This window comes from Eschrichtius robustus, chromosome 1, assembly GCF_028021215.1.
Source record: "Eschrichtius robustus isolate mEscRob2 chromosome 1, mEscRob2.pri, whole genome shotgun sequence".
NCBI lineage: Eukaryota > Metazoa > Chordata > Mammalia > Artiodactyla > Eschrichtiidae > Eschrichtius > Eschrichtius robustus.
The window spans coordinates 185,879,072-185,896,113 of record NC_090824.1 but is presented as its reverse complement, the minus strand read 5'-3'; the positions used below and the strand labels follow the sequence as shown (position 1 = coordinate 185,896,113).

The following is a 17,042-nucleotide window of genomic DNA, read 5'->3' as shown; positions in this document are numbered from 1 at the left end:
ATCAGACCACTCGTTCTCAACTGAACTTTACGTGGGAATCACCTGAGGGTTTAAAAAGTATTGATGCCTGGGTCCCAGCTCCCTAGGCTGAGATTTAAGTGGTATGGAGAACAGTCTGAGCACTGGGGTTTTATGAGCCAGAATAATAAAATTAGCTGAGAATAACTGGATGATTCCCATGTACATGTAAAGTTGAAAACCACTACTCCGGACAGAATTTTAGGAGAGAAATTCTTAATCCTAGGGAACATTCAAAATAATATTCTGAAATATAAGAAATTTTCACTATTATGGCACATATACACTTTATTATAGAGTTAGTGTTATCATGAAAAGTAGCCAAACAGAGCAAAAGATAAAACAAATGCCAAGATACTTTACAGTTTTAGAAACAGAAAGTGATAGATATTCAATAGTCTGTCAAAAGGTAATAACAGTTTCCCTTTGCTTACAAGACTGTGATCTATGGGAAAGAAGTAGATGAAAAAAAAATAGCAAGGGAAGGTAGGGAAACAAGTGAAAGATATGTTACTGTAATGATTTATGTATTAAAGTCAAAAAATAATTTGAGTGAATGATAAATGAAACATTAGACACTTGATTAGTCACTACAGACTAGGTAATAAAAATATAACCGCAGAGGTAGTCTAGTGAATAAGTCAGAATAACGTTCTAACATTTTATCTTTGGATGAAAAGTCTTACATGTTCAGAAGTAGAAAGCTAAACACAACAGAATCAGAATTTAGGCCAGTCATTCTGTAGTTCATTCAAAGTATTTCTGTATTAGCTCCTTGAAATCAATCACTTTGCAGATTTGCACCCCAGAATTAACTTAATAATGTTCTGCAAACTGCTTAACATAGTTATTTCAGCATCCCTTTGATGAAAACCCCAACTTCCAACTCAAGCACGCAGCCTTTCAGAATCCAAGTTTAGTAGACTTCCTAGCAATAAGAAGAAATGACAAACACAGTGCCACCTGCATGACACAACAACTCTGTCTGGAGTGTCAATACTTTAAATATCATTAGCAATTAAGAACTTACGTTCAAATATATTTTTAAAAGAAACTTAACTTTATCAAAGGAAAGAACCTTCAGAGGAACCAAGAGAGAATGCAGTGTTTGGTACTCTGATACATCTCAGTCAACAAATTTTAAATAATAAAATCAATCACAGGATTTTAGAACTTGAAATAATTTTAACATCTGCAGTATAGCAGAATGGTACAACTCAATTTGCTAAATTGAGCTGAATCTGGTTGAAGACTTCACTTCTCAATTAAAAGACTTTGCCATTGATTCAACTTGCAAACCTTTTTCAGCCAGCCCTAAATATAATTTTATCCAGTTTGCATCTTGAAGACATTTACATTTCTATTTAGGTGGTGAGTGTCATTTGGAAGCAACTAATTAAATGCCAAAGAAGGCACTCAATAGCTGTACCTGCTAAAATATATAGCTAGGTAATTCCTTAAAAATGCCAACTCTTCTAATAAGCTTTTGCCAGAATTTGAAAACCCAAGGAAGGTGTAGTTTTAAGTGCTTATAACCATTATTCACAGAAATACATATATTTAAAGAATACTTTCTAGGAACCCCTTAATGGAGAATTAAACCTGAATTTCTCGAGAAAGCTAGAAGGTTGAAAGAATTTAGTTTTTGATCATAAACACAGAGCAGCCCTGTAGCTTGCAGAACACATGCCAGTGCTTCAGACGCGACTCAATTACACAGGAGAATGAATGCACTGTTTTTCAAAGAAAGGATAAAATGGAAACTAATGCATAATTACACGGGAAGAGGAAATTTCATTTCCAAATCCTTACAAGTATAATCAGTTAGAGTAGGTGTGAGTAAAACTCCTTACAGAGGCACCTCCCCTGTGAAGTTTCTAAGAGGCCTCGACTGCAAGGGAGCGGCCGTGCTCTGAGGCTGCCAAGGACCCGGGATCCGCATCAAGACTAAACAAATTCACATCCCAGCTCTGCCACGTACTAGCCAGGTAGACTTACTTTTCTGTACCTTCGTTTCCTCAGCTATAAAATGGAAATACGAATAGGACCAATTACAGGGGTATTGTGTGAATTAAATGAGTTAATATACGTACAGCATTTAGAACTGTGCTTGGAACATAGGAAAGAGTGTCTTTCCTCCTCTTTTTTCTTTTCTTTCCCCCTCCTCCTCCCCCTCCTTCTCCTCCTTCATTTCTTCCTCCTCCTCCTCTCCAGTCCTTCACATAAATAAGGGAGCAGAAATGCTACTTAATTAGACATCTGTATTACTTGAAACTTAATATTATAAACACACGAGTAGGAATATTTCAGTTGGAGATAAAATGCTATCTTTATGTTAGTTCTTCTGAGTTTTTGTATTCAGCCATTTACAATGGTAAGTCAATGCTATATCTTACTAAGGGGACCTGCACTCATTAGGAATCATTCTCTTTTTTCAGATTTTTTCAGTTTCTTCTCTCCAAATTATTTACAGAGCTTAGAATTTTCACTCAACCCTGAAGGCTAATAAAACTTCTCCAATCAAACGACCAGCTTGAAATTTGCAGAGGCTCTACCTAGACCTAATCTAAATGTAGCAGGAAACACAATGCACAACTGAGATTTATCAAGAGTGATTTAGCAGACTGGAACTCAGTTTGCGTCCTGTGAATGAGAATCCCTGTCGTGTTCCTTTGGTGTCCAGCTGCACAGAAGTATTTTATGTTTTCATATCAAAGATGAAGGAAAATCTCCTGGAAAGTGAATATATAATCATGTCAGCTATGGATTCCACTAAGAAAATCAACTACTTTAACTCAAAGAAATATCCCAGGAAGACTCAGAGCCAAGGTAATCCAATATCTAAAGAAGATGATGTATGTAAAGGCAGAGTCTAGCTACGCATTGACTGCTTTGAAAAATGTCACCCTCATTTCTAGAAAATACAGACCTCTAAATTAAAATGGTTTTAAGAACAGCCAATTAAATCAAGAAAGAAAATGTGCTGAATTTCTTTGCAATAATACATAGCAATTTATAAAAATGTCTTAGCTTGCATTGAAAAAAATTCTCAACAAATGTGAGAAAACATTTAAATTAGGCATCCTTTTTCATTATTACCTCAATCTTGCAAAAATGTTAAGCTGGAGGAGGAGGAGGAGGACGATGCTGAATTCTGTTTTCAACACGTTTAATTAACTAATGAAGTTGGATTTAAATTGGCAATCCTTCCTACATCTCCATAGTCCATAAAATAAAAAGCAATGATAGCATGTTATCTTAATAAAGTTGCTGTAAAAAGTAATGTGTGATATCCCTTAAGTACTCTTCGACAGGAACATTTGTCTTAACACTGGTCAGGTTAGTCTGCTCTAACTGCACTTTTAGGAAAAGTGGTTTATAAACAAACCTAGCTATGAAAAGAGTTCCAATGTATAAACATATTTAAGTCTTATTGTGATATTTTGGAATTCTGATGGGTACCTGATGCATATTAATGATCTAAATATCATCTGAAAATCCAATAGTCAACTTTTCTAGTATGACAGAAAAGAAGAAAAGTCCTCCATTTCAATCTTGGAATTTACCTAACTTGATGTCTCAGCAACATAAGATAGTTTTAATGCATTGCATTAAGAAAATCTTCAAAGTTTTATGATTCCTTGCTGCATTAAACAAAACTAGGGATTTTCCTTGGGATAGTTGGTAATATTCTAGAAAACTATTTTGCAAAATGTATTCCACAAAACATTAAGTCATTGAGATGCTATGTGTAAAAAGTTTTTATGACCAAATAGCAGGGAAATGTCAGGTCCTAAATCTTTACTACCGTCTTGAAGTTTCTTTAGAATCTATGCTCTCTGAAAGCAGGGAATTTGTCTAAACCTTTTTCACTACCATAGCAGCAAGCATGTAACAATCCCTTGCAATTAGCAGGCACTAGGCAGGAATAAATTAATGAATTCATGAACGAACAGTAAAAGTTTTAAACAGTTTTCCAGAAAATAAATCTCTTTCATTTTCTTTCACCCGGAGTATCTCATATCTGGGATTCATCACATGAATCTTTTGTTTCTTCTGTTAGCATTATGGAATATTTTAGTCATATTAAAGAAAAAAAAGGAAAAGACAGCATGGAGAATAATATAACAAACACACATGTGACCACTACCCATGTTAAGAATTAAATGTAACAAATACAACAGAAGCCTCTGGGTACCCCTCCTCCATTTCATTCATCTCATACTATACACCCTCTCTCAAAATGAGGTAACCCCAACATGAGGACTTAGGTTCACTAACATCCGGCTCTGAGAAATTTTGAACCAGGGGATTGCTAAAGTCCCTTCAAGCACCAAGATTTTATTTCTAGCGTGTATATGTGGCAAATGGTCATCTGTGAAGCTATCCACTTACTGCATTAATACAATAATGAATAAGAAATTAATGAAATAAAACACTTTGCTACAGAAGCAAGACAAGGGACAAACGATGAAATAATGATATATATGAAGAGGCTAAGCAGCTTCTCTTTTAAGTGGACTGATCTAAAGATATAGATATAGATATATAGTAACCTAAGAAAACACAGAAGTAATTGTTACTTGACCTAGACTGAGTAATTTAGGAACTATTCTCTACAGTTATAGAGAAAAACATCCCTAACAATGTATATATTGGATTCTGACTTAGGATATCATCTGGGGCTGCAAAAGTAAAACTGTGTCTAGGTCAGTGTCACAGGGTACCCACGTTTATGTAAGAGATGTTGCTAAGAAGAGGAAATCCCCTTCCTGAGCTGAATAAACAATTACTAATAACACATCTCTTTTATGGAATCCAGGATTCTACGATAGAGTCGCACATATAAATATGAACTAACATAATTTAATAGGAAAAGAACTATTTCTAAATTTTTAGTAAATATCTTTCAAAGCCTTGATAGTCACATGTGCAACTAATAAACCTAGGACTACAGCAACCAGGCATAGCAAGATGTGTGGATACATTTTCACTTTATAATTGGTCATTGGTGTCTTGTAGTTTTATAGGCAAATACAAAGATTAGAATTTCATTCCACTATTGAAACAATTTGACTTTTCAAGCCAACCGCTGAATTCTTCCTATGTTACATACCAACAGGGAAAGAAATATAACCTTACTCTATATTTAGAAGTCCACAAGTCCCTTCTCATATTTAAATAGATGAAATAGATTAGTATCTAAAAATTTTTATAAAAGAAAAATATCAGTTCCTACCTCCATTATCTTTTAGATGTAGAGCTATCTTGGTATCATCTGGAAGAGAAAAGTCAAAGTTATAACAGAAAAAATTTTAAGGTGCACAAATCTTAAGACCAGTAATTGTCTACTAATGCCTTAACTATAACAGGAATAGATTTTGATATTTTACTGAGTAAATTTCTAGGGCAGTGAGAGCAGGTCTTAGGTTATATGATGTAGTACTAAACTTTCTTAACTGAGATTGCAAGATGGAGACTTCAGTGAATTATTATATGACTCTTAAGAGCTGTGGGAAAAGTACACTGTTATAATTTTAACTTAAAATACATTTATTTTAATTTTCTAAAACGACATAATTAGACTCTACAGTCTTTATTTATTTTAAAAATCAAGATCAAGAAAATTCCAAGTTAATTGGAATAGTAAATATTTGTCTGTATTTACAAATTCAACTTCAAAAGTTAAATGCTTACTTATTGCTAACAAATATGACCAAAATCATATACGAAAAGATCTTGTCCTATGTGAACAAAATGTAGAATGTGCTTTTTTATATTTCAGCGGTATATTTCATTCTAAAGGATAGGATTCAAATTACAAAAATACTTTTCTCAGGCTATATAACAACCCAAAATAAGATGGATTAAAATACAACATTGGTTTTAAAAGCAATAAAATATATTTAGCAGCTAGCTGTCCTGCACCTCACTTTATCACTTTATTCCAGTTAACTTTTAATATCCAATTAAATGTCAATTAAAAGATTCAAGTTTAATTTAATATCTTATTTAAATGAAAGCAAGGTTTATGAAAGTAAACAAATAAGACCATGTTTTCCCCCTTAAAGCTTACTCTTGGCCAAGTGGTCTCACAGTTCTCCCTAGCGGTACCTTTCAGAATTGATGGTTAACAAATTTAGGCTAATATACCTTCTTCCCCCAATGAGCTGTGCTCATGCATTAATGTTCTTTAGTATTTTTGCCTTTCCTGGTAAAGGAAATGTTTTTCAAGTACAATTTCTGTGTCATACACAGTGCCTCTCTACAGGTTATAGACCAGCATATTTTATTGACTGTATCCAGGCAAATATTAATAGAATTGCATATAAGTAGGATTACCTATTGTTCAGAATCCAAAATCAATGGACATTTTCTGTGCATTTTGCCTTTCTATCCTGTGACTAAAATGTTGACTACCGTTATTACAAAGTTCAGCAATATGAAAGGAAGTCTTTATTTCTTTTCTAGGGAGTACTAGTAGCCAGGATCACTCTGAAAGACTAAATCTCAATAAAAGGCATCCATACATTAACAAAATCCCAGCACATATTTTTATTCCATAATAATTTCGTCTTTTCCCTTTTAGACATCCCTAAGAAATCCAGTTTGCCAAAGAATAACTTTCTCCCTGGAGAGCTTCTCCAGTGCATGTCAACACAGTGAGTTTTCCCTCCTTCAGTAATAAAGCAAAAGTATCTCCAGGGCACCTTCTGTGGGCAGGCTGGTGGGCAGCCGGGGTGTCGCTGCTCTTCTGGTGGTCGTCAGGGCCCTGAATTGTGTGCTTGTTGCTCGTAGGGTGGTGGTTTGAGTAGAACGTTCCACTGGCTCTGTGGTGTCACAGAGCTTCTCTTTTGACTGATAAGAGAAACAAAGGGGAAGACAATTTGAGTGATCATACATATGTTTTAAAATTATATCAAAGAAGTTGGGCTGTAAAGCACAAAAGTCTCTCAAATAAAGATGAGGAATGCATTATTTTTGTACAGGACTATAGTTATAGATTTTACTAACTTATAAAGTATATAAAATAGACAAGAGAAAACAATTGAATGTTAGAAAGCATTTCCATCTTTAGCTATTTGGATTCCATCATTTCTGCTGTTAACCTTTCATATTACTGTTTATCTTAACCTAAATTTTATATCAATATATTTATAAAAGGCATGATGGGAAACGTTCATACTAGAAGAAAAACATGCGCATAAAGATAAGGTTTAAAACATGCTTAGGTGTGTGAAGAAAGAATGTATTCCATTCACATCAAATTGGTAATGCTAAATTTTAAAAATGTGTTAACTGCTCCATACTACTTTATTGTTTGAAAAATAATCCACCACAGGATGAATGGATATTTAAGGTTAAAATTTTGTTGTCCTTTATGAAATATTCAAAACCACCCAAGCAAAGATTGAACAGCACTCAGGTAATCACTTAGTCTATCTTCTCCTTAGCAGAGCTACATGAGGAAAAGGTGCATATCGTATTGTTCATTTATAGTCCACAAGAATAAATAATATGACATTTACCAGTAACAATCTCCAACATGCAAACTTTCATGGTTTAGAAGTTGGCGTTTCTCCCTACCTCTTTGTGCTTCAAAGGACTCCATCCCTCTGGTGGGCCTTGAGTAGGAGATAACTATTCTGTACATGGATGGTACTTACCCACATTTGAAAATTATTATTGAATGAACACCTTTCTTAAACTTCTCTTGTCATTAGTGAAGTACAATTCACCGTACTGCTGGCTCAGGAAGAGCTCCCAAGATGGCTTCCTTGTCACTAACTAAACATGATACAGCTTATTCCCTCCTTCAACATCCTAGCGACCCATTCAATTCCCCAAACTTTAGTTCCTGCATCTTCTTAGCTCAGTGATCTCATGATCTCCTGCTTGACTCCCCTTTTTTATCATCCCCATACCCTGGACCTTCTCTGTGGTTGGGAATGCTTTAGTTCCGAAATCATAAATTCAGTTATCCTATTTTCAGTCTATCCATGTAGCTGTTCACTCACAGTCTTCTTATCCTGTGATTAGGTAAAAAGCCCAAGCACAATGATTTTCTCCCTTTAGTCTCCTTTTTCCCATCACTTCAACCTCTCTTTTCAATACCTTTAAGCATGTTGCCCTTTTTTTTTTTTTTTTTTTTCACAACACCTTCTTAGAAAATCTGCAGTACTGAATATATAGTAAAAACTCTGCCTTTTCCAGGCCTGAGCTGGAGAGCAATCCTATAGCCTCCCACTGGGAGCTCCACAAACTTACCTCCTGCATGCCCAGCGGGGGCCTTCTGTGCTGCCTGGCAATACTGCCCTGCTTTGCTCATCTCCTCTCGAATTATCCTCAGTATCAATTTCAAACCCTCTCCACTCTACTTAGAACTGCCATCCCATAATGCCTCTACCAATTTTATCCTTGGGCTCACTTTTTATTTCTTTGATAAGAGTCATCAGTAAGAATTCTTTAAATTTATTTACAAATCGCCATCCTTACTTGAACCTGAACTGACCTGTCCTTCCTCCTCCTGTTACGATGGATGGGGTCTATGGTACACAGCTGTTCTCTCAATCTCTACTCTGGCCCAGCTCAGCCCACCTTCTCAGCCATTGTCAACCTGCTCATCTGACCCCCTCCTTGCTCTTCAATATTTCATCTCTAATTCCCGCCTGCCTTGTTATCAGCAGCACTTAACATACTCCAGCACGTCCAATCTTATGTTAAAAACTCCGCCTTCGTTCCTCTCCACATGCATCCCAGCATCATCCTGCTTTTCCTTCCATTCAGTCAGAATTCCAGAGAGACTGATCAGCCTAGGGCTTCTCAGACTCCCACAAACTTGTTTTTACCCAGTCCAACTTAATTGAAACTCTTATACCAATGTTTTTAAATACCTCCTTATCTACTAAATCTTCCATGTACACTCTCGCTATCTCATTAGCGTTAGGCACCGTCTGTCCACTTTCTAATCTTCGATTCTGTGACATACACTCATCAGTTTTCTGATACCTGTCTAACAACTTCACCTCCATTCCTTTCTGTCCCTTAAGTGTTGGTGGTTCTTATGCATCTTTCCTGACCTGTCTTTTCTCTATATGCATCGTCACTAGCAATCTCCTCCATACCTATGATTTCAATTAACATCTTTATGTTAATTATGCATAAATCTCTATCTCCAGTCTACATTCTTCTCTTGGGTTTTAGGCCCAAATATTCATCTATTGACTTACATGCATGTGGATGTCACAGACATCTCAGGCTCAGTAAGTCTAAGATGGAACTTGTCACACATTATTCTCCTCCTGTGGTTCTATTCTCAAAAACAGTATTATTAATCACCATAATGTTTAAGCTAAAATCCCGAACTTGTTTTGCTTATGGCAGTAAAGGCAGACTACAGACCTTAAACGGTCCTCCTGCCACAATACAAGTGGATTCTGGATAAAACACGAATTTTAAAGCATTATGAGGATTTTCGGGAAGTAAAGAAAATCTCTGAGGGGGCCTTTCTTTGGCCTCTCCCACAAAACAAAATAAAGCAAAAGCTGTGTGCTATAAAGAAAGTAGGAACAATATACATTAGGCAAAGTAAAAACACACGGTTTGCTCTGAGGGTAAAAATGTCAAAAATTAATTATGCTCTAAGGAGATCAAGCCTTCTACCAGCAGTAGATGAGGGAGATAAATCCAAACCTCTCCTCCCAATATTAAGGCAGGAACACATGGTGTCCCCTAAAGCCCTCAGGTTCCCATCATCAAAACTTCTTTGGTGAAAGCATCACCTATTTACATGCTAGGGATTCCCATGGAATAAGATCAAACAAATGCACTTCTAATTAAAGGACACAGAAAGAAAAAGAGTAGTCTGACAAAGAGCCAGCAAAAACAAAGAACAACATAATTAGACTAGCAAAACCTTTTACATAGTAGGGGCATCCAATATGGGATATATAAAAATTATATATGAAATATTTAAAGAAATGAAAAGTAAAATTTAAAAATGAACTAGTACTACAGACTATAAAAATGACTTGGAAGATTTAATAAAGATTTAAATTTTAGAAATGAAAAATATATTTGTGAAATTACTACCTTAATGGACAGGTTCAACAGCAGATTAAACAAAAGGAAGAGAGAATTAATAAACTGGCAAATAGATCTGAAGGAATCCCCCAGGATACAGCATAGAGAAATAAGAAAATAGATGATATAAAAGAGAGGTTAAAAGATAGAAGGAAGTGATGAGAAGGTCCTATCTCCAAAGAGCTCAGAAGGTAAAAATAAAGAGAATGAAGACAGTCTGACTGAATAGTATATTTATCACATGTCCGGAATTTTCACCATAATCTTCTTTGCTGTAAATATCTTTGTCGCATGCATTTTTGCTGAAAATATTTTTGCCACATAACTAATTGGCTGTAAGGCAATTTTGCCATAAAAGATAAAATAACTGGCTGACAGTTTGGTTTGATATACACAATACAAAAATCATGACAGATGGTGATGATTTGCCCCAAGAGTTGGTTTCTTCTTTTGAAACACACTACATGGGAGGAGAAAGAGGCCGAGGGCCTTGAAGGCACAGAAGTGAAACCATGTTTCCCACAGAACTTTGTAATGTCTGTCAATGGACATGTGACAAAATGCTAAGAACAAACAACAGTGCAGAGGCTTTCACAACACAGTACAAAGCTCAGTTATAAACATGCATCCCAGTATTTGGAAATTGATACCTTTCTTAAAGAAGGAAGAAATTTTAGTGAAAATAACATTGGGATGCTGAACAAGGAGACAAATAAATAAACAAAAAAAAAGTGTAATATGATGAACAAAAGACTTGGAAGGCAAGTGCTTAGGTACAACCCACAGAATAAAGTCAGTTATTTGCACAGTATTGCCATTAGTCTACATACACGTTAAATGTATTCAGATATTTTGTATTTTGCAATAAAGTCTTTTTAATTTTGTTATTCATTTTTCATGTTTCATTATGTCCTTTCTAACGTCTCTCTTTTATTTTTCGTTGTTTTATCTTTTACGGCAAAATTGCCTTATGGCCAATTACTTATGCAGCAAAAATGCTTGTGGCAAAGATGTTTATGGTAAAGAAGCTTATGGTGGAAATACCTAGAACCCATTTATCAAACTTCATACCCAAGCAATTAGAAGACACACATCCTTATTGAGCACATGTAGATCATTTGTACAAATTACTCATTCACTATTCCGTTAAAAGTTCCAACCAATTTTAAGGAATCAGTATCATATAGAATGTGCCCTCTGACAATTCAGTTAGGTAAGAAATCAATAATAAAAAGATGAAATTTAAAATGGAGAAAAGACAGCCTCTTCAATAAGTGGTGCTGGGAAAACTGGACAGCTACATGCAAAAGAATGAAATTAGAACACTACCTAACACCTTACTCAAAAATAAACTCCAAATGGATTAAAGACCTAAATGTAAGACCAGACACTATAAAACTCTTAGAGGAAAACATGGGAAAAACACTCTTTGACATAAACCACAGCAAGATCTTTTTTGACCCACCTCCTAGAGTAATGAAAATAAAAACAAAAATAAACAAATGGGACCTAATTAAACTTAAAAGCTTTTGCACAGCAAAGGAAACCATAAACAAGATGAAAAGACAACCCTCAGAACGGTAGAAAATATTTGCAAATGTAACAACAGACAAAGGATTAATCACCAAATATACAAACAACTCATGGGGCTCAGTACCAAAAAAACAAACAATCCAATTAAAATATGGGCAGAAGACCTAAATAGACATTTCACCAAAGAAGACATACAGATGGCCAAGAGGCACATGAAAAGACGCTCAACATCACTAATTATTGGAGAAATGCAAATCAAAACTCAGAATGGCCATTATAAAAAAATCTAGAAACAATAAATGCTGGAGAGGGTGTGGTGAAAAGGGAACCCTCCTGCACTGTTAGTGGGAATGTAAATTGATGCAACCACTATGGAGAACAGTATGGAGGTTCCTTAAAAAGCTAAAAATAGAACTACCATATGACCCAGCCATCCCTCTACTGGGCATATTCCCTGAGAAAACCATAATTCAAAAAGAGTCATGTACCACAATGTTCATTGCAGCACTATTTCCAATAGCCAGGACATGGAAGCAACCTAAATGTCCATCAACAGATGAATGGATAAAGAAGATGTGGCACATATATACAATGGAATATTACTCAGCCGTAAGAAACAAAATTGAGTTATTTGTAGTGAGGTGGATGGACCTAGAGTCTTTCATACAGAGTGAAGTAAGTCAGAAAGAGAAAAACAAATACCGTTAACGCATATATATGGAATCTGAAAAAAAAAAATGGTACTGATGAACCTAGTGACAGGGCAGGAATAAAGACATAGACATAGAGAATAGACTTGAGGACATGGGGCAGGAGGGGGAAGCTGGGATGAAGTGAGAGAGTGGCATGGACATATATACACTACCAAATGTAAAATAGATAGCTAGTGGGAAGCAGTAGCATAGCACAGGGAAATCAGCTCAGTGCTTTGCGACGACCTAGAGGGGTGGGATAGGGAGGGTAGGAGGGAGGCTCAGGAGGGAGGGGGGGGATACGGGGATATATGTATGCATATGGCTGATTCACTTTGTTGTACAACAGAAACTAACACAGTATTGTGAAGCAATTATGCTCCAATAAAGATCTATTAAAAAATAATAAAATTTTTTAAAAAAGTAAAAAATAAAATAAAATTTCCATAATTCAGAAATGTGATATAATTCACAATCCAATGTAAATTCAGTAAGAATATTGACAAGATTGATTGACTGATTGATTGATTACAGATCTTGCAAGTTGAGTCTAAAATTTATATGAAGAACAAAAGCCCCAAAGTTGTCAAAACGCTTGTGAAGATGAAAAAGTAAGGAGGTTTGTTCTATAAACAACAATATTTCTTATGAAGCTATAGTAATTAAGACAGTGTAATATACAATGTATCCATTCTTCCAAAAATCATTTGGATCATGTCACCCCCTTAATTAAAACCCTCCAGATAGCTTTCTCTTGCCTTTAAGATAAGGCCCAAACTCCTTCAATGTTTACCTCACCAGTCTCATCTCTCACCACTCTTCTTACCTTCAGTTACCCTTCAGAAGTCATGTTAAATATCATCTCCCCAAGCAAACGTTCCCTTGTCCTATTTAACAAGACCACGCACTTAGAGTTTTTTGCCTGTGTGGCTCTCTAAGGGCTGTCCTTTGTTCAGTGTCTGTCTCCCCTGCTACACACATTTCTCACACTTTTACACTAGCAGTGCTTAGAGCAGTAAATAATAAATGCTCATATTAGGATTTGCACTTATTGAATAAATTTATCTCACAAGATCAGAAGGAAAATTTAACACTGGTTTTAGGCACAGAAAATGGACTGGACTTGGTGACCTTGTTTAGTTACCTGTAACAGAAGGATAGAATTGCTCACCATAAAGCAAGTAATGTTGACGATTTACTTACAGAATAAAAAGGAAACATTGAATATTATAGAATGTACTAGATTCTGAGCTCCTTAGGAAGAGAGGGTAATTTTTTAAAAAAATCTTTGTAATTTTAGTGCTTAGCACAGGCCATAGAACATGATTAAATTCCCCACAAATATCTTTAGGAGGGCTTAGAATATGACGGATTCTTCTCTATAGCTTATGTTTCATGGTGGGCCCACAGTAAAGCAAGAAAATGACGTTGTCTGAATTACCCTCTTGATCTTTACACAGATATTCAATTTCAACATTTTTAACTGAGGTAACTGTGATTACAAGAAAGAAACATCAACCTGAAAACACAACTATGACTCTATCAATATATTTTCTTTTTGAACTACTGTTGTTAAATAAGTGAAATGAAATAGATAAATGAGTATTTATTACTGTAATTTCCCCCAAACAACTGTCAAAAAGTTGATTAAAGCTGCGTTGGCAATACTGTACTTAAAGTTCAAGAATATCCTGAAAGACGTATTTTTCAAGATATTTATGAGGCATCATAAATAAAAACTAAATTAAAAAAACGGCTCTAGTAACTAGGATTGCTTAAGAGTTCTGAAAATAGCTCTTTGACAAGGTTTGCTTTACTAAATGAGAAAAGTTATAGAAGTTTTAATGGTTTTTATTCAAAATTCAAACCCTAAAACTTAACAAAGGGAGAAGAAACAAATGCTTTTCTTTCTGAATTTTATAGGATATTTTTATGTGACTCTGAAATGACAGTGTAAATGCAATTCACTAAAAAATTTTAAATAGGTTAAAATCCATTCTGCAATTTTATTCACTTGCTTGAATTACTTCTTTGCATCATTGTCTCCATCATGTTTGCCTGAGACTTAACCGTTTCCATGTTAGACCATGTCTACCTTCTTCTATCATGCCAATTTGCTGCAATCAATCTTTCCCCCCATTCCACTGATTTTGTTATTTGAGCAAAAAAGATGAACAATGGCTTCCTAGATCTCAAAAAGCAGCAAATGTTTAAGAGAACTGCCCTTTGCTCACAGAGACTTAAGTCCTGGTTCTACTATTGCTGAGTCACACACCTAATTCCAGACAGTCTCTCCACCCCCTTCCCCAACATCTCCCCTCACCCTTCTGTCTTCTCCTCCTGGTCCTACGGAGGCAATAACAGCTCTGACCTCATAGGATGGGTATGAGAATAAATTGAGATAATACATGTGGAGTTAAACCCAACATCTGGTACATATAAGGGCTCAGTAACTGATGGCCCTTTTTATTAAATTAGATACCATTTTCATTAAGTTGCAGCAACAATACATGACAGCTTGGTCCCAACAATCTTGTCACAATAAAGCACATGTGTACCTCTTCAGGGCATCCGCTGTCTACCCAGTCCTGCCGATGGCGATCAAATCCACTGGAACATCTTCAGAGAAGGCCACGTTGCAGATCAGAAACGAAAGTATGGGGTGCAGCGTGGGGGTAGAAATTAAAAGAAAAAGATCGGTAAGTAGTTAATTCTCAAATCTGCACAACATCAACTTTCTTCTATAGAACTGTTAGCTGGAGCAGTGGAGAAGCATTTACGGAGTTCTGCGCAACGGCCTACTCCTAATCATATCGTTATGGTTGCACGTGGCAACAAATCACTCCACTGAGGCTCACTGCAACGGGCAGAACACCTGGATGCCCACGCAAAGGTGAGACAGTAGCTATTCTATGAAGTTGGCTTTTGTTTTCCTCATACATATGTATTTTTCATCATCACAACATGTGGATAAAATCTTTTGCAGGTATTTTTCAGATCTTTTTATTTGTTTTAGTTAAATTTTAAAATTTAAGACCTGCAGTCACACAAACTCTTTCCCTATTGTGCAGTAAAAGCTTAGTAACTCAGCAGGTTTGGGGTGTTCAAACCCACACATTCCAAAGAAAGAACTGGCCCTTGCCCAGCTCCTGGGAGATCACGTCTAATCCCCTGGAGTATCCTGCCTGATAAAAGTGTCTTTGTATATCTTGGGTCTTGGGCTATGTTAGATCATACTAACAATATGATTTATGGTGAATGTCTGTTTTTATTCGCCTGGAGCCCTGGGCCATGTTGCATCAGTTTGACCCCTGGGGGGGCTGGAGATGAGAGATAAAGTTAGTCATGCAGAATTTCATACCTATGTGATGGCCCTCAGTAAAAATCCTGGGCAATGATGAGCCTGGATAAGCTTCCTTGAGTGGCAGTACTTGGTGTGTGTTTTCACAAATAGTTGCTGGGAGAATTATGGGCCAACCCCACTGGGGGAGGACGACTGGAAGCCGTGCCTGGTCACTCTTGGACTCTGCCCTACGTCCCTTCCCTTTGCTGACTTTATTCTGTATCCCTTTGCTGTAATAAATGGCAACCTTGAGCGTACAGCTTTTCTGAGTTCTGTGAGTCCTTGTAGTGAATCAGTGAAGTTGAGTGTGTTCCTGTGGATCCCTACCAGCGCTACGATTAGGTCATGTCTAAAAGGTCAAATTCAGCAAGCACGGGGTTGATGAGATTTTGCTCACTCCCACTCTCTTTCTTGACTCAAATCATTTTCTGCTCTCCCGACCTATCCAGCTACAGTTCATTCACTTTTCAAGACTCAGAAATTACTACCCAGAGCCCACTCGGATAAAGCTTCAGCATTGCTGTGATCACCTCTCACTTTACTATTTAACTTTTCTCGTTTATATAAAATTTCATGGCTTTATGTCTTATTTACCAAACTTGATTGTGAACATTTTAAAGTTAGGGCCAGTGTTATATTTGATCATACCTAGTATATCTGACATATGGTTTCTTTTTCATATTAGAAACTTTAAATATTTTTACCAGTTTATGAAAATTAAGGATTTGCACTGCCCCTGAATTTTAATATATTAATATATATACTTATATATAATATATATGAATCCATATTAATAAATATTAATCTAAATAGATATTTATCTTTTTTTCAAAATAAATGGAGGCTTTTTGTCATAGTTTCTTATAGGCTGTTCAACTTTAGTCTTATTTTTCTTATAGTGCTACTTTATAACTTTTTTTTTTACTTGTTTTGCAATGAATCTACATGATGATTTTTTAATAAGAATCCCTGTCAGAGATCATGTACCATGGCATGAATGAGCACAATTTAATTCAAGTGTAATGTGAAAACAGCTCGACTGTCAACAAAAAAGACCATATTTATCATTCTGCCCGGACATGATCTGTTAGAGCTCAGCTATTTTATACCTACCATCTGTGTTGAACAAGCTTAAGTGTGGAATAAACATCAGTGTGTGATCTGGCATCCTGAGTTTGAGAATCCCCAGTTGGTCAAGGCTATCTCTGGTTACCCAAAGAGATTCTGACGTTTAGAGTCCAATTCCAGATGAATTAGATGGCTATGCCCTCTTTTTTCTTTTTCTTCCCTTCAAGTTTACTTAAATATTGAAAAGTATACTGACATTCTCTTCTGCAAGATGGGAATATATCGATTTTCTACAAAGAATATAT

General features: G+C 35.9%; 1 protein-coding gene across 3 annotated transcripts in view; it reads right to left on the bottom strand.

Annotated features, from left to right (window-relative positions):
* PLXDC2 (plexin domain containing 2) overlaps positions 1–17,042 on the bottom strand; it is a 407,490-nt gene that overhangs the window by 57,642 nt on the left and 332,806 nt on the right. For all 3 annotated transcript variants that reach the window (XM_068561117.1, XM_068561123.1, XM_068561106.1), the window contains 3 exons: positions 14,885–14,945; positions 6,729–6,876; positions 5,258–5,296 (listed from right to left, as the gene is read on the bottom strand). In XM_068561117.1, coding sequence (XP_068417218.1) covers positions 5,258–5,296; positions 6,729–6,876; positions 14,885–14,945 — 248 coding nt within the window. The remainder of the gene's footprint in view (positions 1–5,257; positions 5,297–6,728; positions 6,877–14,884; positions 14,946–17,042) is intronic.